General features: G+C 45.6%; 1 protein-coding gene and 1 long non-coding RNA gene across 4 annotated transcripts in view; one reads left to right on the top strand and one right to left on the bottom strand.

The window, feature by feature from the left end:
- LOC116820269 (uncharacterized) overlaps positions 1–22,394 on the bottom strand; it is a 42,182-nt gene extending 19,788 nt beyond the window's left edge. Inside the window, exon 1 of one of the 3 annotated variants that reach the window (XR_012655528.1) lies at positions 21,967–22,394. This is a non-coding gene — a long non-coding RNA (uncharacterized LOC116820269). The other 2 variants (XR_012655527.1, XR_012655526.1) reach the window with 2 other exon arrangements.
- Positions 22,395–22,430: 36 nt separating this feature from the next.
- REV3L (REV3 like, DNA directed polymerase zeta catalytic subunit) overlaps positions 22,431–26,361 on the top strand; it is a 250,580-nt gene continuing 246,649 nt past the window's right edge. Inside the window, exon 1 of the mRNA XM_075063888.1 lies at positions 22,431–22,644. Coding sequence (XP_074919989.1) covers positions 22,506–22,644 — 139 coding nt within the window. The 5' untranslated portion in view covers positions 22,431–22,505. The remainder of the gene's footprint in view (positions 22,645–26,361) is intronic.

Below are 26,361 nucleotides of genomic sequence, written 5' to 3'. Positions count from 1 at the left end.
AATTCTGTGTCCTACTATTCTGCTGTGCTGACATTTAAAAATATGCTGTATGACATGCCTTTCTAAGGGCTTCGTGCTGGACAGGCATGGGAATGGACTGCAAGCAATTAAATATAAATGTATTCAATTTCAGATTCAGTAAATCACCCATATGGAACAAAGGGTGACATCAGAGGAACATGAATTGTAGTAATATTACAAAAAAGGACAATAATCTAAAATATGACTACATAGGATTTGATCCTGCAAAGAATTATACCCATCAGTTCAATTACGCAAATGCGTAGTCCCACTGAAGCTACAAGTTGCTCACGTCTCAGTGCTCACATGATCAGAAACCTTATCTGATATACTATAAAATGTACTGACCTGATTTTCTACAGGGTTGCAGTTTGTGTTGTCATTTACACCTATGCAAAGCGAGTATAAAACACTTCTACTCTCATTAGCTAACATTTTTACTTGCATTTTGCACATGGGTAAATGATTAAACAAGGTTCAACTCAGTGGAGGATTTGGACCTTTACTTGACCAGCTGAACACAAGTGGATACACAAGATCTTCTGAACTCTTCTCAACTCCAATTCTAAGGAGAGCTTGGTGCAGTTTAGATGGTGGGATAAAGAAGTCCACCATGGGCAGCAGGTAAAGCTTCCCCTTGAGAAGACTAGCTCCCTGTCCCACCTCTTCCATCCGAGGCCCTGCCTCTTCAGCCTGCAGCCCCGTCCTCGCTCCAGGCCCACCCTCACCGCTCATTGTTTCCTCCTCTTCCCCCGCAAGGTCTCCATCACTCACCATGTTCCTCCTCTCTTCCATCCCCATCTCTTGCAAGGGCCCCACTGTCCACAGGGATGCGACAAGTGGCAGGGACTTGTGGGGGATGGGAGTGTGGAGGAGAGGAGATACATGGGGAGCAGCAGGGACCTTTGGAGGGAGGGGTGGAAAGGAGGGACTCAGACAGCGGTAGGTGTTGGGGTCCTTTGAGAAGGGGAAGGGCAGGATGGGAAGAGGCAGAGTGCAGGTGGACCACCACAGCCCAGGCATCCAGTGGCAGGTTGGCAGCGGCTGCGCTGGCCCCATTATACCCGCTGCTTATGAAGCCCATCTTTGTTTTCCCTTGATCCTAAGCTGATCTGGTGCTGGGTCAGTTTCATGCTGAAATTTAGAGCAGTCTTCAGCTTGCTCTAACTTGCACTGGCTGCCCAAAGGGCTGTTCTCAGAGATAAAATTTGTCAGAAATAGGGGACACTGCAACCCTCTTTCCCCTCTGGTAATGCTTCTGGTGCCACCTGAGGGGGTGGGGGCAGACATATTGTAGGAGATGCTACAGAGACTGTGTCATTCAAGCATCCCACTATGCAGGAGAGATCCTCCAAAAGAGTGAGATCAGGTAGGCAGTCTTTGTTTCAGGAGAAGCTGCCCTCACCCAACCAAGGATCTGGTTCATGAAGTCCTTGATTAAGGATGCCTAAAGCACAGTTGTTATGTTTAAGTGCTTGAGCCTGCACCCCTTATTCATTCATTGAAATCACATTGGCTTCAATAGGACTACTTACATAGCTAAGGACTATTTGTATAAGTAAGGTAGTAGGATTGGGACCCACACCTGGCCATCCTTTTTTCTTTTTAAGGCAATTGCCAAATGTTTCCATGCTACAATTCCACTCGACTTGTTCTTTTACACAGCTCTTATGGCAATCAATGTACCCTCTCAATTTTCTTTGCACTGAGCAGGCTACAAACTCCACTGAGCATTACATTTTTATCCTTATCCTTTATTATTTTGTTTAAAGTCTTCTTACACTGAGTTAACTTGTCACTGTATTGCTACAACTGTATATGTGCACTGAGAAGAAAATATCTTAGCAAGGTCATGCCACATATCAATGAAAACTCAAGTGAGCATTTAAATTAACTTTGTGCTGAATGCCCCTCTTGAGCTGACCATTGGGAGCATTTGCCAACAGGGTGACCAGATGTCCTGATTTCATAGGGACAGTCCCAATTTTGGGGGCTTTTTCTTATATAGGCACCTATTACCCCCCAACTCGGTCCCAATTTTTCACACTTGCTGTCTGGTCATCCTATTTGCCAATCAATCTAATCTTGGCATTTTTCTTTTAAAGCAGAGCACATCCTATTTTTCAAATTAATCTATAATTAACTCATTTAGAAAATAAAAAGTTAAGACTCCCTTGCTGGATTACTGGCAAGCCAGTCAGTGGTTTATTTCTGAAGGTTTCATGATCTAGAGTACATTTTTCTGGCATTTCTATGTACACTCTGACACATCTCCAGCAGTAAAACCAAATCTAACAATTTAAATTGCAGAGAGGGGAGGCGTCAGAAACCAAATCATGTTTCTTGCTGCATTTTATCAAACCTGACTTGTAATTAATATCTTAAATTTTTTTCTATTTCATACTTCTGCTTTCATAAATGTTTGTAATACATTTCCTCCCCCATCCACCAGTCTCTGGTATATTTCAATTCTAATTTTCCAAAATTTTAATGTCAGAACACCAAACTTCACTGAGTGCAATGAGTTTCCAGTCCTGATGGAAATCCAAAGCCACGTTTTCAAAAGACCTCAGTGCTCAATCATTCCCATTTAAGCACCTAAGTTAAGTGGCCAGATTTTCAAAGAGCTCAGAATCCAGCAGCTCTCAGTGGGAGTCTGGCCACTCATTTGGAAGCTTATCTTTTTTGAAAATCTGGCCCATTGTGGTCCAAATTCTGCCCTCATTTACACCCACATGACCCCTGAATTTTTTTTTTCCTTTTTACTGTTCCTGAGCCTGATTCTGAAAACTCTTACCAGGGGCGGCTCCAGGCATCAGCAGGCCAAGTGTGTGCTTGGGGCGGCAAGCCACTGGCGGCGCTCTGCCTGTCACTGCAAGGTCCATGGGACCAGCGGACCCTCTGCAAACAAGCCACCGAAGGCAGCTTGCCTGCCATGCTTGGGGTGGCTAAATGCCTAGAGCTGCCCATGACTCTTACTCTCCCAAGTATTCCCACTGACTTAAATGAGACTTGGTGAGTTAGGAGTACTTGTGTCAGGCTCAGGCTGTCTGTATGCCTCTGATTTAACTCCAGCCCTGACTTCAGATCCTTATACTGATGCTCTAACTCTATCAGAGTGAAATGTCTGGCAGGATGTACAGTTGTAAGAGGAAGCAGGGGAGCCACTGACTGACCAGCTCCTGACACTTGGGCTCCCTGCCTCCAAGCCAGGGCTGAACTTGCCCCAGCTCAGCCTAGGAGGAGGAAGGTATGACCAGGACCCCATCTGAAGGGGCCAAATGCTTCCACCGCAGGGAGCTGCTGTGTGACACAGCTACCATGCTAGGGCTGAACCTGTGCTCATAGGGAGAATTGGGCAGCTGCGCAAGTCAGGGATAGAAGGTGTTGGGGTGGGTGCGCTGCAAGGTGAGCTACAGATATATGGCTAGGGGCAGTGCAGCTGGCTCCAGGCTGGGAAGCAGGGTCCTAATGGTTTGTGACTGGCTTGCCACAGGTAGTTGCTTCCCAGTCCCAGCTCAATCACCCCAGTTCCAATCCTATTCGATCCCTGGCCTGATCCAGAGTGCCTCTGCAGCTGTTCCAGCCTGTAGTGGGTTGCTTACCGGCTCCTGCCCTGAGGGGTTTAAAAAATGGCCTGGCAGGGCTTGAAAGCTGCCACTCTAAAAGCTGGGCTGATTGGGGAAGCGGCTGCAGCTAGGCCACACCCTAATCAGGCCACAGCTGGCCTGTATGAAAAGGCCAGGGAAGCCAGGAGCAAAGTCTTCCTCTGTCTGTAGAGGGAGATGGGCCTGGCTGGAGGGAGCTAGACATGGGGTACCTGGGTGAGGCAGGGCTGGGGAGCTCCTGCCTGGAAAGCCCCAGGCTGTGGCCTAGAATAAGGCCAAGAGGTACTGGGGGTTGCAGGGGGCAGCCCAGGGGTAGGCAAAGGCAGCAGGTCCAAACCTCTTCGCTGATGATGAGTGGCTTATACTGCATTCTGCCCCAGGGAACAGGGGCTAGATGGAGACCGGGCAGTAGCCAACACTGAGGAAAAGTGGGGATAGTGGGTTGGGGGTTCCCCAGGGAGGGGAGACCCAGATTGCTGGGGTACTACCCCAGTTAGAAGGGCACTGGGCTCCAGGGAGGGACACAGGGGCCAAGAGGACAGGCGGATCACTGGCCTGCAGAGGGTGCTCCTGGCTGGAAGTGAGCTAATTCCCAGGAGTCACCAGCAGGTGGTGCCGCAGGGGTGAGTCTGCTCATCTACACAGCCCTTTAGGTCTCACTCTCATCTCCATCTCCAGCAGCATGGAGTCACCAGCCCAACCCGTGCAGCACCTGTCCTAGAGACAGAGGAAGTTGTGCGAGGCATGGTTTGTGACATGCACAGTATATGGGAGATTGCTGCATGGCCACATGTGTTCAGTTTACAGGGAATGTTGGTGGCACCACAGTCTTCCAATTTCTGTCATATCAAGGATGTGAAGGAGAATTACTGCTTCAGACCTTACTCATTGGAAATATAAAACATCACATTATTATTTATATTACCATAGTGCCTATGAGCCTTAGTCCCAGACCAGAACTCCATTCTGTGTTTGATTGTGCCAGTATTCAAATCTTCTCACAATTATCTTGTTTTTTTTCCTGTTGGAGAGTTCTGTTATCTGTTTTTTCCTGTTTGTCTGATATAAGAAGTGCCTGTGAACTAGTGGCATCTTGGTATCATTTTCCATAAAAACAAACAAACAAAAAAACTGATGGTCAATCATTATTATAGGCAGACTGTTAGCAATGCCTATCATTAAGGTTGCCTAACATTTCCCATTACAAGACTCTGTGTTCAGTTGCTTAGAAGTTTACCAAACTTTAACCATTTGGGTTGAAATCTTCCAGCTGAGTGTCTGCCTTGGGCTTTTTTTTTTTTTTTTTTTTAATTCAAATAAAACAGTTTAGCTATATCCAAAGCAGCAGCAAGGGGAAACTACATGTAGTGCCCCCTCCACCTGGTTACCTCCTTTAATGCCAATCCGCTTACAGGTTTTGATGGACAGGTCTGGGTTCTTTTGGATCCCACCATCCACTCAGCAGGGTGTATCTTTCTTTTTTTCTATGAAATTATTTGGCGGTGCCTGCACCCCCCTCGCTCCTTCATGGCAGGGTCACCAGGGCAGCTTGGGCAGTAAACTCTAACTACAGAGTAATCCCTACTTACTTGCCAGATAGCTGGAGACTTCCAAGAAATAACACAAACACAAAAAAATATATTCAACACAATAATTATATCAAACAGGAGACAAATACAACATAACAGGGTGAAACACTATTTTTAGGGCCACCGGTGTCCATACTGAAAACACCTTTTCTGGGAATGAATCAGTGTTGCGCTATAAACTGTTGTCTGCAACACCCTGCCTCATCTGTTGCAGAAGCTGGTAGGTGTGTAATGAATGAGGCAGGAAGATCGAGGCAGGTCTCATGGTTAAGGCAGTTGAATGTTGCCATAGAAATCTGAATCTAATTCTTGTTTCTGCCACTGGAGTTCCTGTGTGATAGTAAGCAAGTCACTTAAACCAAACCTTTCAGAGGTGGTCGCTAATTGTGCATGCTCATTCAGTGGGTGCCTGACTTGATACCCTGAAGTCTGACTTGCTGAAGTGCTGAACGCTCATAGCTGCAACTGAAATCAATGGGAGCTGTGCTTAGACATATAAAGTACTCTATAATGCTAAGTACCCTGAAAAAAAAATCAGGTTCTAGGTATTTCAAATTGTGCACCCAAAATTAGTGGATGCTTTTTTATCTTAATCGCACAGTGTCTTAATTCCCCATCCGTAAAGTGTGGTTAAATAATACCCTCTCACTTCACAGCAGTGTTGTGAAGGTTAATTAATTAATATCCGTGAAGCACTCAGATACTAGAATGATGTGGGCCATAGACAGACCCCTGAGGAAATTAATAGATCTTTCTTTAGAACAGGGTTTTAATAGGTAGCAGTAAATAAGCCATAAACCCACACAGTGAACAATGAGGAGAAAATAAAATATTGAACAATTGCTCAGTAAGAGAGCACTGTCTATCTTTTTCTTTCTGAGCTCCCCTCCTCCTCCCTGGCACATGTTATAAAAAACTCCACTACCCAGCTATGCCACAACAACTTTTTTCTGCATATAAAAGCCAGAGCTGGCATTAGGGGGTAGCAAGCAAGGCTTTTGCCCTGGGCCCCACACCACCAAGTTGCTCAGGCTTTGACTTCAGCCCCAGGTGGGAGGGTTCAGAGCCCCAGGCTTCAGCCCCACATAATGGAGGTTCGGCTTTCTGCCTTGGACCCCAGTGAGTCTAACATTGATTTGCTTGGTGGACCCCCAAAACCTGTTTGCGGTCCTCCCCCAGGGAGCCCCTGGATCCCTGGTTGAGAATCACTGGTCTATCCTACGAACTGAATAAGGTAGGGGTCCTGGGGAAAAAAATAGTATGTGATCATGTAATTAGAGACAGTATCATGATGTATATGCATAAGGGGGCCAAATTATGGTTGCAGAAATCATCTTAATTCTGGTATTTTCTAACTTTTGAGTGCTTGATTTTGCCACCTTAATAACGTTCTTTTAACAAGCTACACCTCTATCCCGATATAACGCAACCCGATATAACATGAATTCGGATATAATGCGATAAAGCAGTGCTCCGGGGGGGGTGGGCCTGCGCACTCCAGCAGATCAAAGCAAGTTCAATATAACGCGGTTTCACCTATAACGCAGTAAGATTTTTTGGCTCCCAAGGACAGCGTTATATCGAGGTAGAGGTGTATTTTGTGTATAATATACATTAAAATCAAATGGGAAAAAAATAAAGAACAATCTGTTTTAGTTCAGATTTGACATAGAAAAATATAAAACTAGTAGAAGAAAATGTAGAAAGTTTACAGAGTTGTGCCCTTACCATGCTCCCTCAACTCCCCCCCCCTTCTCAGAATAAAAGGACAAAGGTTGTTTTCAGAAGGTGCCCTTAATGGCACTTGAACAGTTACTACTGTCTATTTCCCCTCTCCAGTTGAGTAGAATTTACTTCCAAAATAAACCATTTAACATACACCCCCCATCACAAATAGTTTCAGCTTGTTACTGAAAGCAAAGTTCGTACAAAATGTCGGTATATGACCCTGAAGCTGGGAAACATGGATTGTTTAGAATGTTCCTCTGAAATAGCCTCTTATTTTTTTTTAATAGATTTCTAAATTATATATATTACTAAAAATGCACCCATCTGTTTCTGAATATTTCTATGCAGATAACAATTCTGTGGAAGGGAGAGAAAGTTGGAACTAGGGAACTGACCAAATCATAGTGTTGGCAGAGGTGATAGATGGCTCTGTTAAACAACCGGGGAAACTGATACTAGCAGTTCTACAAAGCTGCAGCAGGAACATTTACTCTTTAGATATTTCACTGCATACAGACAACAATTAAAATGAGATGGGGATTTTTTGGCAAGATATACAATCTATTTTTATAAATAAAATAAATACAAAAAGAAAGTTTGCACTGATTATAGGAGAGGGTATCACTGTACACAATAAATGAAATATGATCTGCCTATTGCTATGTATCTAAAGATTACACAGAACAGTCACAACAGCTGTCTTTAGAGAATAATAAAGAAAAGGCATGAACTGTGGAAAAGGTATTGTCTTATCTTATAAAACATATGATCTTTTACCCACTATTCTCTAAACACAAAACCAGTTTCAGCCGTGACAGTTCCTGTTTCAAATGTCCAGCCCTAACGCCTGATTTTACAACAATATGTTTTTGCACTACAAGATTACAGCAGACAAGACCAGGACTTCATTTGATTTACTGACTGATTCTGTTGTTTCCTTTTAAAGATAAAGAATGTGTTCAAAGTTGCCTGAGTGTGAGAATGTGATCACTTCTTGGAAAGCTCCCTTCACTCTGGGAACCATCTAAGAAGCTATTTCTAAACTATACTAGAGCACATCCCTTTCCTATTCTTCCCTCTGGATGAGTACCAGCACTCTAACTCTGAGAGCTGTATCTATATATAAATAATCGGTTTTGCCAGTAAGGTAACTGAGAGGTTGCACGAGATAGTTAAAGACAGACATAGGAGAAGAACCAAATATAACAGACGTCAAAGTCTCACTTAACTGCACTGCTTTCAGAATGAATGTTTACTATGTGCTTGATTACAATATCTGTTGCTCCAACTGCTAGACGACATTCTCTTCTCAGAAATAGGGACAGAATCTAGCAGTCCTTTCAGTTCTGCCCAGCTCTAACCAACAGATGACCCTTTCCACTCTACAACTCTGGATATGTTCAGATTTGGATAGATGCATCTGTAGTTATTAAAATGTGTGCACCTCATCCTCTTTCTCTCCCCTCACTATATATTCAAACAAAGATTTGGACAACAGGGAGCAAATCCTTAGATAACTTGTCACCTGTGACACTGTTACCTCGTATACACTAAGGGTATGACTACACTGCAAAAACAACTCCTGTGGCAGTGCTGAGTCTCAGACCCCAGGTATGCAGATTTGGGCTTGTGGGGCTCACGCTATGGCACTAAAAATAGCTGTGTAGATGTTTTCACTCCTGGCACTCAGGCTCTGAAACCAGATGTGTGTGTGTGTGTGTCTTACACCCCACACTGGAATGTTTACACTGCTATTTTTAGCTCACTAGCATATATCTGAGTCTGTAGACCCTGGCTCTGAGATTTGCTGCAGCGGGGGGGGGAGGTGGGGGGGGTGAGGGTGCTGTTTTTTGTTTTTGTGTTGTAAATGTATCCTTAGCTTCTCAAAGAGGTTTCTCACTAAACACTCTTTCTCACTCTCTTGCAGGATATTAGTTTGGAAAAACTCAAGAAGAACAAAGGAGGTGCTATAAGAATGGCGAGAAACAAATGTGGTGCCTATCTTCAAAAAAGATAAGATAACTTGTACTGGAACTTATTATTTGTACTTCGGTAACATCCAAAGGCCCCTTGCTGGATCAATAACCCACTGTGCTAGGTGCTATTCAAGTACAAACAAAGGTATGATTCGTGCTCCAAATATCTTGTTTCTAATTTATATTCTTAATAAAAAATGGAAACACTGAACATCCGAACCACATTTTCAAACCCAGGTGCCAAAACTAAGCTAAATCTCTTTTTAGATATCCAGATAAGGCCACTAACTTAGGCATCTAAACTGGACCTAGCTTTAGGCCAGCCACGTTTGAAAATTTTGACCCTAAAGGATAACAGAATCCCAGGCAGTAAACAATCTGGGTTTACAAAGAACAGGTCTTATCAGATGAGCTCGCTTTTAAAAAAAAATTATAAAATGCTTGGTTGAAGGAAATGCTGTAGATATTATATGTTTGGATTTAAGCAGCATTCCATGAAACCTTACTCTGAGGATCACTCAAATTGGGAACATTAATGTAAAATGAAAGCTGACTGAAGAACAATAAGCAAGGGTAATGACATACAGCCTTGTAGCAATTTGTGGAGTGCTACAGGCACTGGTGTGAAGACTTGTTTTATTTGCCATCTTTACTGGTCCGGAAGAAGTCATCTTGCAGACACCACTGAAGATAGCAATATAGTACAAAATATCATAGAGTTGTTAAAAACATAGACAGAAAGCAACAAAATGAGATTCAGCTCAGAAAAACACAAGCTATAAGAAAAAATAATTTCTAACACTAATTCAATGGGAGGGCTTAATTTGAAAGCCAAAATGTTGAAAAAACCCTAAGTATAATGATGAACAGCAAATTACACATAAGTTTGAAATGTGGTGTCACCAAAAAGACCAACGCAGTTTTGAGCTGCATACTTAGCGCTTGTGTATACAATGATTTAGCAAGTGTGAGTCTACAGCACTCTAGCTAGCCTGCTGTGCACTAAGTGGCCTTGTGGACCATGATGCTGCACACTAAAAGTTCCATAGTGCACTTCCATCTACTGAAGTTTCAAAGAGCAAGTAGATCAAAGCATACAATGAAACCTTTCATGTGTGGCAGCATGGTCCTCACAGCCGCTTAATATACAGCAGGCTGTAATGCTTTGCTTGTGGCACACTAAATCACAGTATAGACAAGCAGAGCTGGATTAACCTTTTGAGAGTCTGGTGCCACACATATTTGTGGGTCCCCCATGAGGGAAATGGAGCATGGCATGGGGGAGTCAGTCCCCTGAACTAATGAATGGATTTAATTGTACAATCTCAGAAAAATCATTTTGAAATTTTGGTGTGAATACTTGCTATTCTTCATATGTAACACAGTGATTTAATCTCTACTTTAAGTGCAAAACTCAAACTGAACTATGGACGTGTGACTTGCACTTCCATTATATTATATAATAATACACTGTCATAAGTAGATAGGTAAGGGTTAATTTTCTTTGCCTGTAAAGGGTGAACAAAGGGAACCAAACACCTGACCAGAGGACCAATCAGAGAACTGGACTTTTTAAAAGTCAGGGGCGGGAATTGTGTACTCTAGGTCTTTTGTTTCTCCCAGCTATGGAGGAAACAACTTTCCTGCTAACTCCTATTTCTTTCTAATTTCTCCTACAAAGTGTAAGTACAAAGGCAACAAGGCAAATAGGCTGTTATATGCTTTGTGTTGTATTTACATGTGTGTTGATGTGCTGGACTGGTTTAATTTGGCTATCTTTTAAATCAGACTGTTTATTCATATTTTCTTATAAGCAAGAGCCTGTATTGATCTCTTAATGCAGTAATATTGTTTTGTATTTTCTTTCTTTTTATATAAAGTTCTTTTTTAAAACCTGGCTGAGGTTTTTGGGGTTTCTCCGGTGAGGCTACAGGAAGGGGGGGTGGAAAATCTCTTTATATTAGCTTTACTAGATTTGAATGCATCGCCTCAGGGGGAGGGTGATTTCCCTCTTTGTTTTGCCTTCAAGGAGTTAAGTACTGCATCGCCCAGGCTCACCCAGGGAAAAGGGAGGGGGAAGCGGGGGAGCAGATAACGAGGAGACAAGGGGGAAGAGCTTGTTTTCCCGTTGAGATAGGGAGACCCAGGGGTTCTGGGTCTTGGGGGTCCCCCAGGGAAAGGTTGGGGTGACTCGGGGTAACTAGGAACCCTAAATAGTCCTAGTTGGTGGCAGCGAGATAAAATCCAAGCTGGGTATAAGCTTGGGGGAGATTCACAGTAAACACTCAGATGTTGAACTCTAAGTCCAGATTTGAGACAGACGTTTAAGTGCAAAACTCAAACTGAACTATGGACGTGTGACTTGCACTTCCATTATATTATATAATAATACACACATATATACATTACATATAAGTTCTACTCTGCGCTGATTAGGCCTCAACTGGCCGCCACATTTCAGGAAAGATGTGGACAAATTGGAGAAAGTCCAGAGAAAAGCAATAAAAATGATTAAAGGTCTAGAAATTGGGTTTGTTTAGTCTGGAAAAGCAAGTTCGATATAACGCGGTTTCATTTATAACACGGTAAGATTTTTTGGCTCCCGAGGACAGCTTTATATCGAGGTAGAGGTGTACCTACAAGACCACCAGGATGATGACCAGCAGACAATTTCACTCTACAGATACAATGAAACTGTCCACCAAAAGGATAAGTGCTTGTCTGTGCAGGAGAACAAGACATTGGAATGAACTAGCATATGCTATTTCCTGTTCCCAACAAAAGGCACAATTCTTTGACTTTGCCTGCATTATATAAACACGTAGCACAGTGTGCATATAATTTATATCTTAAAAAATTAATAAAACCCTACCGTCACACTTTTCCACAGCAAGATGATGGGAGAAAGAACAAACCACACAGAAAGGACAGTTATCTGTTCCGTAACTGGCGTTCTCTGAGATGTGTTGCTCAGGTGTATTCCACAGTAGGTGTGCATGCTTGCCACATGCACCGATGCCGGAAGTTTTTCCCTTAGCAGTACCTGTATGTGGGGGGGACCCCCGCTGCAACCACTGGAGTGGCGCCCCTATATTGCGCTATAAGGGCAGCTGCGCACTCCCTCCACCCTTGGTTCCTTCTTGCCAGACAACTCAGACAGAGGAGGAGGAGGGCGGGATGCGGAATACACCTGAGCAACACATCTCTCCTCCTGGGAGAGGAGATCCAGGAGAAGCGCCAGCCTCTGCAGAGGAGCCGCTAGGAGTTGCAGGAGGGTCCCGTACCAGTGTTGATGGGCCCAATTCGGGGCTATAAGGATGACCTGAGTCCTGTCTTCTACTTTTTGCAGGACTTTGCCTATCGGGGGAAAGGTGGGAAGGGGGCCCGACCACCGAAGGAGGAAGGCATCTGAGATCGCCCCCTTCTTGCCCCTCCCCTGAAGCAGAACTGGGGGCAGTGTCAGTTGTGGGCGGTTGCAAAGAGGTCGACTCGGGAAACTCCCCACTCTCGGAAGAGCTGTAGGGCAACCTCCCAGTCGAGTGACCACTTGTACTGGTGGGAAAAAAACCCTGCTGAGGTGATCAGCCTGCACATTGTGGGTGCCAGGTAGGCGGAAGGCTCGCAGGAAGATATGGGATATAGAGAACTCCCATAGGCTCAGGGCTTCCAGGCACAGGGCCGAGGAGTGCATTCCTCCCTGTCTGTTGATGTAATACATTGCAGCCGTATTGTCCGTGAGAACTCTGACCACCTTCCTGTGAAGGTGCCCGCTGAAGGCCACAGACACCAGCTGTATTGCCCTGAGCTCCCTGATATTTATGTGTAGGGATAATTTCGAGGCCGACCATCTACCTTGGGTCTGAATGTTCCCTATATGGGCTCCCCAACCCAAGTCCGAGGCATCCGACACAAGGTCTAGTGAGGAGAGATTTCTCAGAAGGGGACCCCTTGCAGCATGTTGCGTGGGAGGGACCACCACTGTAGGGCAGCAACTACCTGAGATAGTATTGTGACAACCTTGTCCAGCCCGCCTTGAGCCTGGGAATACTGGGAGGCCAGCCAGAGCTGGAGGGGCCTCATTCTGATCCTGGCATGGCGAACCACGGATGTGCATGCCACCATCTGACCGAGGATCTGAAGGCACACCCTCGCTGTCATCACTGGGAAGGTCATGACTGAGGCGATGAGACCTTTAGGGTCTCATATCTGTCCCAGGGAACAGAGGCTATGGCCTACAATGAGTCCAGTAGAGCCCCCATGAACCGTACGTGTTGAACGAGGACTAACGTAGACTTGGCCTCATTTACCACTAGGTCGAGATCTGCGCACATGGACAGAAGAAGTCCCACCTGGGCCTGTACCCGGGACTGAGAATTGCCCTTGAGTTTGGTCTGCAAACAACGCTTTCCCGTCAGAGGGAAGGTCCTGCATCAAGGACTGGGACTCTGCAGACAGTCCGACAGGAGAAGCCATGACACCCTGCATATGGATATGGCAGAGGCCATCGAACGGGCTGCTGTGTCTGCCACATTTGATGCCGCCTGAAGGGCTGCTGATGCTCCTTCCTCTACCAGAGCCCTGAACTCCTTTTGTCCTGCTCCAGGAGGAGAGGTGCGAACTTTGGAAAGTACCCCCATAAATTGAAGTCATATTGACTTAGGGCTTGGTGATTGGCTACCCTGAGCTGGAAACTCGCGGAGGAATAAACCTTCCTGCCAAATGTGTCCAGTCTCCTGGCATTTTTGTCCTTAGGGGTGGGTGTGGGCTGATCGTAATGTTCCCAGTGGTTAACTGACTCTACCACCAGGGAGTTAGGTGCCGGGTGGAAATACACATATTTGTGGCCCTTAGCCGGCACGAAGTATTTCCTCTACACTTTCTTGGAGATGGGGGCCAAGGAAACTGGGGTTTGCCACAGGGTAGTCGAGATATTGGCTACCTCCTGGTGGAGAGGCAGGGCCTCACGGCCCGGTGCAGAGGATGACAATACATTAAAGAGAGTCAGATGGCTCCTCCTTCTCCTTAGCCTGGAGCTGGAGATTGGACGCCACCAGCTTGAGGGGCTCTTGGAGATCCTTGAAGTCCTCTGTGGGACAGGCGGCGGTGCCGCTATGGTATCCTCTGGCGCTGGCGAGGGGACCGGCACAGAGCCTAAGGCATCAGATGGTACTGGTTGGTCGATCCCCAGGTCAGAGTCCAGGTGCGGAGCCGTCGGCTCAGGACCTGTTGATTTCTCCTTCTGTTGTAGAGGGGAGGCCAAAGGAGCCGAAGACACTTCAGCCACCAAGTGGGGTCTCGTCTGGGCGGGAATCTGTGGCCACGGAGCCCAATGACACCATTGCCCTTGTCACGGTGCTCCGTGCCACTGACCGACTTGGGTGCCAGGTGGTGGTTTGCTCTCTCAGAGCTGCCAGACTTGGAGCTGGGCAATGGTACCAATGCGGAGGTCGCCGACGACTGCACGGTACCGTAAGAGTGATGTGAGCGACGGTGCCATCCACGTGACCGGGACCTCGAGGACGAAGATCGGTACCCTTCCTAGGTGCTGCTCCTGTACTCGTCCCAGCGGCTGGACCTACGACGCTTTGGTGCCAGTGAATTGCAAGATGAGTCCCGTGAGCAATGTCTGATAGAGCAGGAGCTCGAGTCGGAGCATCTATGTCGGTGGTGACAGGATTGGCTTCAGTAGCTTTGAGCAAGGAAGAGCGTTGGCGCTGCTTATCCCAGTGCCTGTGTTCCCGGTCGTGGGGCATAGAGGAGCCCCAAGGCTCCCTCGCAGGCAGCGAGCCGGTCAGCCTAAGTGGCGACAGGGGCTGGTGCGAGCTGCGGGAAGACCATGTTGAGGAAGGTGGCGAGCGGTCCTCGGAGCAGGGACTGTGCCGCATCGGGGAGGGTTGTGCCCCCACTGGCGGCTTCCCTTGAGACCGGGGGCCCATCTCAGGGTTAAAATGTCATGTGCGGCCTGTGCCGCCTCTGGCGTTGATGGCATCCTCACTGTAGGGAGGCATGCGTGGATAGGACCGGGCTGCTCCATTCAATGAGAGTTGGAGGCCTGGGTCCCGAGGAGGATTGCAGGCTGCCCAGCTCAGGTCCGGCCTCACCTCATCTTTCTCTTAGCGCTGCTGAGTCTTTCCTAGCTTCTTTGAAGGGAGCAGTGCCAGGTACTGGAGGGGACTTTGCTCTGTACCGAAGATGCGGTGCCGGACGCCAAATCCATTTGGTGTGACGGTGCTGGGGTCAGCGCTGATTTCATTAGGAGAGAGTGAAGTCTAATGTCCTTCACCCTCTTAGTCCACGGTTTGAAAGATCTACAGATCCTACAGCTCTCACTTACGTGGGTCTCGCCCAAGCAGCGGAGACACTGCGTGTGCTGATCACTTCTTGGCACAGAACTACAACAGGAGTTGCACGACTTGAAGTCTGAGGCACGGGGCATGACCCCAGCCCAGACGACTAACTGGAGAAACTATTTAACTGTTGAAGAACTGTACTACTAAAGCTAACTAGAGAAGCTGCAGCAAGGCTGAAGCACAAAGTTCTGACTACCTTCACTGGCAGCAAGAACGAACTGAGGGTGAGGGGTGTGCACAGCTTCCCTTATAGCGTGATACAGAGGCACCACTCCAAGGGTCTCAGCAGTGCTCTCCCCCTACGGGTACGGCTAAGGGAAAAACTTCTGGCATGGTGCACGTGGCAAGCACGCCCACCCACTGTGGAATACACATGAGCAATCACTTGAAGAACGGATATTAGCTATCTAATTATTACTCTGACTTAGCTTTGTCACCCACCTAGTAGTAGTCTGAAGATTTTTTCTATCATCTACCACCATCTCAACTATCTAACATGCACTTACTCAGTTTAATTTAATCTAACTTTTATTCATCACTCATTCTAACCCACTCAGTCCCTACATACTAGTGTCACTGTATTGTTAGCCATTCCCTAATTAAAATGAGTGCATTCTTGCTACACTAGGCTTAAAATATATGCATTAATGTATAATAATTTAGGATCTTTTCCCTCTAGTTTACTATAACCAATTCCCTCATACCATAACCAACACGTGCCTGAAAGTCACATGCTTCTAAATAGGTCCATCAAGCTAGTAAAAAAAATTAATCAGAAATAATTGCACAAGTAAAAAAATTAAGCGCAAATGCACAATTAATTGCACTGTTAAATAATAATAGTATAACATTTATTTAAATATTTTTGGATGTTTTCTACACTTTCATATATTGATTTCAATTACAACACAGATTACAAAGTGTACAATGCTCATTTTATATTTATTTTTGATTACAAGTATTTGCACTGTAAAAAACCAAAATAGTATTTTTTAATTCACCTAATACAAGTACTCTAGTGCAGTCTCTTTCTAATGAAAGTTGAACTTACAAATGTAGAATTATGTACAAAAAAACTGCATTCAAAAATAAAACAATGTAAAATTTTAGAGCCTGCATGTCCACTCTGTCCTCCTACTTGTTCAGCCAATCGCTCAGACTAACAAGTCTGTTTACATTTGCAGGAGATAACGCTGCCCTCTTCTTATTTGCAACGTCACCTGAAAGTGAGAACAGTCATTCTCATGGCACTGTTGTAGCCGGTGTCACAAGATATTTATGTGCCAGATGTGCTAAAGATTCATATGTCCTTTCATGCTTCAGCCACCATTCCAGGGAACATGCATCTATGCTGATGACTGGTTCTGCCTGATAACAATCCAAAGCAGTGCAGACCGACACATGTTCATTTTCATTATCTGAGTCAGATGCCACCAGCAGAAGGTTGATTTTCTTTTTTGGTGGTTCAGGTTCTGTAGTTTCTGCATCAGAGTGTTGTTCTTTTAAGACTTCTTAAAGTATGCTCCACATCTCATCCCACTGAGATTTTGGAAGGCACTTCAGATTCTTAAACCTTGGGTCAAGCGCTACAACTATCTTTAGAACTCTCACATTGGTACTTTCTTTGCATTTTGTCAAATCTGCAGTGAAAGTTCTTAAAATGAACATGTGCTTGGTCATCATCTGAGACTGCTATACCATGAAATATACGGTAGAATGTGGATAAAACAGAGCAGGGGACATACAATTTTCCCCCAAATAATTCAGTAACAAATTTAATTAACACAAGCATCATCAGCATGGAAGCATGTCCTCTGGCACTGTGGCTAAAGCATGAATGGGTTTATGAATGTTTAGCATTTCTGGCACATAAATACCTTGCAATGCTGGCTACAAAAGTGTCATGCAAATGCCTATTCTCACTTTCTGGTGACATTGTAAATAAGAAGAGGGCAGCATTATCTCCTGTAAATGTAAACTTATCTTAAAAAAAGAACAGGAGTACTTGTGGCACCTTAGAGACTAACAAATTTATTTCAGCATGAGCTTTCGTGAGCTACAGCTCACTTCTTTGGATGCATAGAATGGAACACACAGACAGGAGATATTTATACATACAGAGAATATGAAAAGGTGGAAGTATGCATACCAACAGGAAGAGTCTAATCAATTGAGATGAGCTATCATCAGCAGGAGAAAGAAAACTTTTCAAGTGATAATTAAGATGACCCATAGAAGAAGGTGTGAGGAGTACTTAACATAGGGAAATAGATTCCATTGACTTAGTTACTGCCTCTGGGGGAGGTGGATTACCAATGGGAAAACCCCTCCCATCAGTGGTAGAGTCTACACTGAAGCACCATAGTGGCATAGTGTAGACAGGACCGTAGTCCCACTTTAGCCACTACTTAGGCACCACTGAGATCCTCAGAACCTCCACTCAGCTGCTGCCTATAATACCTCAGAGGCTACATTTTCAATATAAAAGTTCCTTAAGTGCCTAAGCTTTTGATGCTGGATGTGCACACAATGCCTCTGTCTAGGTGCCTGTCGAGGGGCCACACCTAAGCCCCAGTGTAGTCTTCAAGATAAGCAGGGCAATGCCCATTTTTGCCTGCAAGGTCTTATCGGGAGCATTCTGAAAGCATGATTAATTCCACACAAAATGGGCAAGGGGGGGAGGAGAGGCAATGGCAGTGGTAACCATTAGCCCAGTGGTACGGGAACTTACCCAGGAGATGAGAAGACACTGGTTCCCCCCACCTGAAGAGAAAGGATTTGAACCTGGTTTCCCACCTCTCAAGTGAATGTCCTAGCTATCAGATCATAGAGTCATTCTCATTCACTTTGTCCCAATGCATATTGAATTATTTATATAAAGTGGAACACCTTCCACAGAAGAGACTGAGAAGACCCACATCAGAATATCCCAGAGCTCCCTTGAGGCTGCAACACTTGAGATCCTTTGTGGGGATAGGCCTAAACTCCCAAATCACTTAGACTTTTTTTTAATTTTACCCTGTCTTTAGGGTCTGATCTTTCACCACTGAAATAAGTGGAAGCTTTGCTGGATGTGCAGGATCAGACTCTTAATGAAGTAAAGGACTGAATGAGGGAGATCACAGGGTATTTCTATGCTATGGGGGCTATACCAGCATAGATATGGTGTCATATCTATGCTGGTATATCCCCATAGTATAGAGACAGACTATAGACTGATATATCCCCATAGTATAGATCAGGGGTAGGTAACCTATGGGACCCGTGCCGAAGGCGGCACGCGAGCTGATTTTCAGTGGCACTCACACTGCCCGGGTCCTGGCCACCGGTTTGGAGGGCTCTGCATTTTAATTTAATTTTAAATGAAGCTTATTAAAAAAAACCTTATTTACTTTATATACAAAAATAGTTTAGTTATATATTAGAAACTTGTAGAAAGAGCCTTCTAAAAACGTTAAAATGTATGACGGGCAAAACCTTAAATTAGAGTGAAAAAATGAAAACAGCACACCACTTCTGAAAGGTTGCCGACCCCTGGTATAGACACAGTGACAGAAGGGATTTTTCTGCCAATGTAGAAACACCATTTCCCTGAGTGACCTATCTATGCACCTAGCGGTATCTACGCTGGGAGCTGGGTCTCCATAGCTATATTGCTCAATAATGTGGATTTTGCACACCTCTGAGTGACATCACTATGTCATCCTACAATGTAAGTGTAAGCCAGTTTTTTCCAGACTGAATTTTTGGATGGCATTATCAGTTTAGACAAGTATTCTATAATGAACTGCAGTTATAGATTTTTATAAAGTACATAATATTAACTGGGAAAAAGAAGAGGTGAATTACTGCCTGACCTGTTTTTTGTTCAAATATAAAAAAAAAAAAAGCTACATTTATTTTCTTCTGCTGAGTAAATTCTATCTTTTAAGACAGTAGTTAGCTAGTTATGGTGACAGTTGATACTATTATTTCTAATACTAATATTAATTTATTGTACAGCTGTTTAATAGTATTTGATTAGTGGCAGTTGTATATTCAAGTTTCATTATTTTCACACAAATATGTGGATAGCTGGTCAGGTGCACAGCTGGTAACTCTGGAAGAGCATACAAAGGAGATGACTTGCTTTAGATTGGAAAACTGGAGATGGCCTTGGGAAGAATATATCATTTAGAGAAGGGGGTTGAAGTGAGGAGTTGGCAGAGGCGTCTCCAATCTCGATGTTACCATTTGGAACTGACTGCTCTGGGATGTCAGAATTTTCAGGAACTAGAGGACACACTTCAACTAACATGAGTATATCATATATTGGAGACTGTCCAGGCACATAAAGCTGCAATCCAGAAGTCCAGGAATAGATCTTGCATCTGCTGCCAGCTGACAAGGCTGTCACAGGTACTCATGGAGCTCCGATCCCTGTAATGGAGCTCCTGGCTCAGTGATGGCCTTGAGGCTAACTTCTTCACTTAAATGCACAATTAAAATGAAAATAGAGAGAAGTCTGCTCTGAATCTGAGAAGGTGGAACTCATCAGGTCTGGGAGTTGCAGATAAATTGCTTCTCGGCCTTCTGGCTGAGGGATGAAAACATTATCTAATGTTTCGTAGGGCTAGGAGACTAAAACTTTAAGCAAACTCTTAAAAACTGGACAAGAAACTAGTCACTTAATTCTTCTGAAGGAAATTCATAGCAGTTTCAGTCAGAGGATAAAACAGCTCACTTGGACAGGAAACTTTCTCCAGACTGGTGTCCACTACTCTTGTTCTAGTCCTGCTTTCTCAGTTTTCCAACGATTCTTCCAGATTCAGAGTACACTGTTGACTGCTTTCATGTTACTTGTTAGATGAAGTAAAGAAGTCTAGCTCTCAAAGCCATCACTGATTTAGGAAAAGATGGCAAGGATACTCAATGAGATGGAAGCAAAGATCAACCAGATTAACAGAAAGACAGCAGGGGCTCAGAAAGAAGTAACACAAAGGAAGTGTAGTGATGACTGCAGGCCCCCTGTGAGTGGAGGGGAAGAAATGAGGAAAAGTTAGTAGTTAATAGGGAGCAGGATAAAATTTGTTCAAAGAACAATAACAGGAGGATGAAAACTGGGTCAGACTGAGCTGGTACTTGGTGATATGCTTCACTAGTACTTTCCTGGTGACTGTCAGTTTTCGTGGAATTTAAGCTTCCTTAAAAACAAATGTTTCTAATCCTCATAGTTAAAAAGATGTCCCACACTTGACCTTTTGGAAACAAACAGCTCTTACAGAAATGGGCACTGCACCTCAATTGTGTGTTAAATTCTTATTAGATCTCAGAATTAAGTATCAAATTTCTTAATGGCAATTAATTATGTGCACCAGGCAGATTATCCTATTTCTCTGTGACTATGGGCAAAATTTGAGTAGCATTTTTTCTTCCATTTATGTGAAAATGAGATAAAGGAACAAAAGTGACCCAGGGAAAACAAATTGACCCAGTGAGACAAGGAACAGAGAAATAGACTGAAAAATCCACCCAAGATGCGTGAACTTCAGAGAGTAAATGAAGGGTAGGAATCGCCTGTTTTTTGTTTAAATCTAAAACCAAAACATACACAGGTTCAGTGGGCAGCATATGTTTTACATACTGAATTTATGTCTGATTTTATAGATTTGTACATTTGCTGTATCTTTCAATCTCCACACATACCAAACAAAATATAATAGGCCTACAAAACACATAGTCTTTTTACACGAGGCTCTTCAGGGGTGTCAGCTCTTGTGACATTTGGTGTTTTTCCTAAAGCCCCAGCCAGGGAACAGAGATTGAATGAAAATCTCAGTTTAAAAAAAAACAAACAAAAAAACGAACCACCACCACCCTACATTTCTAAGGGCCGGACTCAGCCTAAGGGCTGAGAAACCAGAAGACAAACAAAACGAGACCAAACTTTATTAAGGAAAAAATATTTCATGATTTTTAAGCCAATCTCATGATCTTGGGGGTTTCACTCGGTGGGCTAGAAGCACCCTGTCTCTTTCCCACAAGGCTGCTCCCTAGGATTGCTCGCTGGGAGGAAGGAGGTTTCTGGTGAGCTCAGTGGGGCTGGGGCTTGGCCCTTAGGCGCGGGGTGGGCGGCTGATGGCTGGGGGGCGCTGGGGAGGTCGGTCGGGGAGTTGTGGGGCCGCCCTACAGTCATTCCACCGCAAGAAGACCGAGGTGCGCGGCGCAAAGGGAGCCCGGTCCCCCCGCTAACGGCAGCAGCCGCATCGTTCGCGGTGCCTGAGAGCAGCTCTCCGCGGGCTACAGCCGCGCCACTGGCTGCCCCGGAGGAGGCGGCGGTGGTGGATGCGCGTCCGGAGCGGGCTGTGGGACAGGGAAAGCCGCGTCCGGGCGGGCGGGCGGGCAGTGGCGCCAAGGCCCAGCCCCCAATGCGTGCAGCTGCAGCAGCCGCATCGCGGCTCCTCCCCGCCGCCAGCAGCACGTTCGCCAGCAGCCGCCGCCGCCGCTCTTTTATAGGCTGAGAATTGCGCTCGCTTCCTCTTCTCCCTCTCCCGCGGGCAGCGCGCAGTGACCGTTACAGCCAAAGGGGGCGCACGCGACGGCAGAAACGTTACCTGAGAACTCCCGCTCCCCCTTTTCTTCCTTCTTCTCCCCAGTCTCGTGCCGCTGTCACGCACGAGACTGCCCCTTCCCCCAGCAGCGGGCGGCAACTCACCTTCCCGCAGCGAGACGCCTCAGCATCCAAAATGGCGGCCCGACCCAGCCTAACCCAATCCTAGCCCAGGAGTCCCCAGCCCGATCCATGACTCGGCGCTCCGTAGCCTCACCCAGGCGCTAGGGCCGATTGCCGAGTAACCGATACCGCACGGCTTCCACTGCCCAGGGAGCGGAAAAAACACCCTGTGCTGAAGCGCAGAAGGGGAGAAACATATTTCCCCCGCCCGCCCCCTTCTCCCCCCCCCAGTGGTTGCGTCTGTGACATCATCATCATGGCAACAACAGCTGGAGCCGAGAAGGCACCGCCGCCAAGGCGTTCGCGCTGCCGAGGGAAGGGACTGCTCTGCCCATGAGGCGCTCGCGGCCGGCCAGGCTCTTCTAGAGCCAGCCAGTTCGGGCTGCTCAGTGCGCGCGTGTGTCTGTGTGCGCGCGGGCGGAGGTTCGACATCTAGAGCGGCTGCGCTCGCTGCGGCGGCGGGGGAGCCGTGTGGGCTCCGCGCTCGCTCAGTGCGTGGGTCGCTCTCGGCGGCGGTGAACATGTTCTCAGTGAGGATCGTGACCGCCGACTACTACATGGGCAGCCCGCTGCCCGGCCTGGACCCCGGCCAGTCCCGCTTCAGAGAGGCCCAGGCCAAGAAGGTGCCCGTGGTGAGAGTCTTCGGCGCCACTCCTGCAGGTAAGGGACCCCCGGCTGCCTCTGTGGAGCCCCCGCCGCCGCTAGGCCCGGGGTCCAGTCCCCCGTAGGGCTCGCTTTGTGATTCAGCCCCGGCGTGCTGCGGCGTGTGCCTCACCTGCCGCCGCCGGCCTCGCCCCTCCCCCGCCGGGACCCGGCTGCTGCTGCGTGGGGTGATACCTGCCTGGAGCCGGTGGGGACCGCAGGGTCTCCATAGACCGCTGTTCCCTGCAGGCTTCATGGCTGGTGGGGAGGAGGCGCGGAGAGCAGGATCGGGATCTGCAGGTGCGAGGATGAGCAGAGAGGCTTGTGCCCGGAGAGAGTAGGAAATCGCTACAATCGCGCCACGCACAGGAGAAGCTGCCCCCCGCATAGACTCGGTGGTAGCTCGTGAACCACAACTAAGCGCAGCTGTAAAAACACGGCGGGTCTGCTCTGCTCCGGATAGAGGGATTTGTACGTAACCCAGGCCGTGAGGTGTTGGGGTTTGCCTCTTTGAGGAAAGAGACGCAGCGTTTGTGTTTGAATGGAGAGGAGAAAAAAATCATACGTGTCTTTGAGGGAGTGATTACTGAGTTAATTTATAAGTACTGTATCTTTAAACGGCTTCCTAATACAGAGTTCCATACGTGGGACTTCTGCAACAAGACTTGTGAAGTGGTGGTTTTTATGTTGCTGTTACGCTAGTATATTGTAAATTGCTCAGACCAATAGGCAATCGTGCTGCACTGCAGAAGGGAACGTCCTAACCACTAGCCACATGTTGGCCCCTGCGACTTCCTAATGTAACATCATATATATTCTTCATTACTCCTTCAACTATACTTCTTATCATTTAAATCGATAAGAAGCTTGGCAATTCCAAGGTATACCCCCCCAAATACCAACATTTTCTTTACCAATAACATTTTTCTGAATATGGATAACCTTTATTGCCAGTTTTCAGTGCACACTGAAGATGGAAAAAAGGCCTCCTTTCCATCAGTTGTTACAAATATTAGAGAACATTGAAATGTTTGTGTTATATGATACTGACCTTGGGAGCAAAGGTATTTGTGTGTTTTAAAGATGTGTGTTATAAGTAGAGTATTTAATGTACACTCTTATCATTAGGGAGAGCAGAAACTGCAGTAAAAGTGCACAATAAAGGTGTCTTTTCCCCCATTAGTATAGTATAGCGGTCTTTATTCATATTTGGAATTTGAGTTATATTTTCTGTGCATTATTCAGGTGCAGTGGAAGGTAAGGTAATTGAAGCAGATGCAAACTGATGCATCTAAAGCTTAAATTTTTAAAGTAGGTAGGTTGAGTTAACACAAAAATAAGCTGATATAAAATAGCCACATGTCTTCTGTTTGTAATTTGCATTTTGCGTACATTCAGTGCTTCATATTTTTCCCCATAACAAAATCTGTTAAATGCTGTACATTTCAATAGTTTCCAAACTACATATGACAGAGGGAAGCTTCTTTGAGAAAGTAATTATGTAATCCTATGAGTAATTGTTTCACTATTCATAAATTTAGAGCCTGAGGTTGTCTGGAAGGAACAGACTTACTATTTTTTTAAATGCATAAGAGAAGACTGATATAGTTTCTTTAAGAAGATGTTGAGGATCTGCTATATCAGGAGAATGGCATGGAAAGTAAACAGTAGACTACTTCACTTTGTCCAGTGACTCAAAGCATACTGGGAAATCCTTTTGCTTCCCTGACATAAACTTTGATATGTGTTTGCATAGCAGAACTTTTTCTGATTCAGCTTGGTTAATGGTGACTTTCCTCTGGCTTCTGCAGAGGAAGGGTGCTTTCATTATCTATTATTTCTGTTACTTTTTAGCACAAAGAGTAGCTTGCCTTTATTTTTCTTTTCATTTCTTTTAGTAATTTTTGCTAATAAGACTTGAGAAATACATTTGTAGTTCTTTTAATTGTGTTGTTGGAAGTAAGCAATTATTAGCACCTCACTGTCAACGTTAATATATTTAAATGACTTGGCATAGTAAACTCTGCAACTGTTTACAGTGGAACTATGATGAGATTAAATAAAATCTTTTAGAAATACATTGACTTCTTTTTTAAATGGGAGAAATTTTGACTTTGCAGTTGACTAATGCATTGGCTGTATGTGATTCAGAATCAGTAAACTGACTTTTATTCTGGTATATGAGTAAGGCCCTGTGTAAATCATGATTTCATGGAATCTATGGAAATTGTGAAATTAGCTCAATACTGCGATTTCCCTTCCCTTTCCCCTCTCCCCCCTTGAGCAGAGAGGTAGAAGCATCCCACTGAGGCTGTGGCTGTTCATGGTGGTGGTGATGGGGGCAGGGGTGGGTTAGTGGGCCAGCTCTGACCCAGGCCACCACTGCTGCTTCCTGTCCAAGAGGTGGGACTGACAATGTGGCAATTAGGAGCCTGGGCCCAGCTCACCTCACAGAGGCCCCCTGGAAGCCTGTAGGAGACACTGTAGCACTGGCTGGTGAGGAGCTGAAACTAGGTTCCATCCCTCACGCCTTGATCTCCCCCACTGGGACACGGTTCCCTCACACACCTTGTGTTCCATACAGTGGTGGCTTTGTGTGCGGGATGGATCTCAGTATGAGCTCCTTGCTAGCTTGTGCTTCTGTCTCCTACGGGCCTGTGAGGGCTGCTGTGGGGGCAAGTCAGGGCTGCTAGATTGCCTTGTTGTCAGTACTGCTCCCCTCTCTCCGCTCGCTGGACACAAACAGCAGTAGAGGCCTGGGCTGGAGCTGAGTATGGAGCAAGCTGATACTTGCCCTGCGTCAGGTTGGGCTAGACTGGCTTGTGCCATCTGATTCATTTGCTCACTGAGTTGGCTCTCATTGTTCATTCAGGTGACTTTTGTCACCCTGCCCCTCCTCCACATCAGTTCCATGGAATCGGACTACACTGCCACATCCCTCTGAGATGGACTAGTCTGCTAACCCTCCGTGAGCAGCTGCAGTCTCAGTGAGGAGGCAGAAGTGGAGATGCCCGCTTTTGCCTCCCCACTGTTGAAAAAATTATAGAAGTTTGGGTGAGAGACTTGGTGGCCAGGCATATCCAATGAAATTTGAACATTTACCCATAATGTTAGCATGGATTTAAAAAAAAAAAAGTGATTTTTCTGAGGGACTTATAAGATAGTGGCACACACCTACAGCTCAAGTCTTATGCAACGGTAATGCTTGGGTTTTTTTAATGAGCTTGCATGAAATAAATCATTCTAATTAAGGTAAATATATATTCTTGCCAGCCAGGTAGAAAAAGTGCGAAGTTGCAACACTGTGCATAGCACCTAGCCACTATGCTTGTATAGACAGCTTGCACCTTTAGTTTTGCTGTCGATACATTAATCTTAGTATGTTTAAAATGAAACAACCACTGTGCAACTAATTAAGAGTCTTGGGTTCAAAAGGAGGCTCCAAGGCCCACCTACTGAGCCAGTGGAGATTAAGTCATTTTTATATACCAATCAGTCATTTAGATTCTAGAAGTTGAAGTCCTAGCAGCACCACATTTTGTATCGTCTAGTAGCTGTGGGTGTTGGTGGGATCTGGCTGTATGCCCTTCTCTTCTGACGGGAAATAGTGTCCAAACAGCCAGATGAGTGAGGAAGGAATTCTATATTGCTGTACATTGTTTCATTCATAGTTGTGTATCATGAATTTGATCGTTTTGCCAGCCATCACACAAACTATAATATATATATAAATAG

Source organism: Chelonoidis abingdonii, chromosome 3 (genome assembly GCF_003597395.2).
Source record: "Chelonoidis abingdonii isolate Lonesome George chromosome 3, CheloAbing_2.0, whole genome shotgun sequence".
NCBI lineage: Eukaryota > Metazoa > Chordata > Testudines > Testudinidae > Chelonoidis > Chelonoidis abingdonii.
This window is presented reverse-complemented; position numbering and strand designations above follow the sequence as displayed.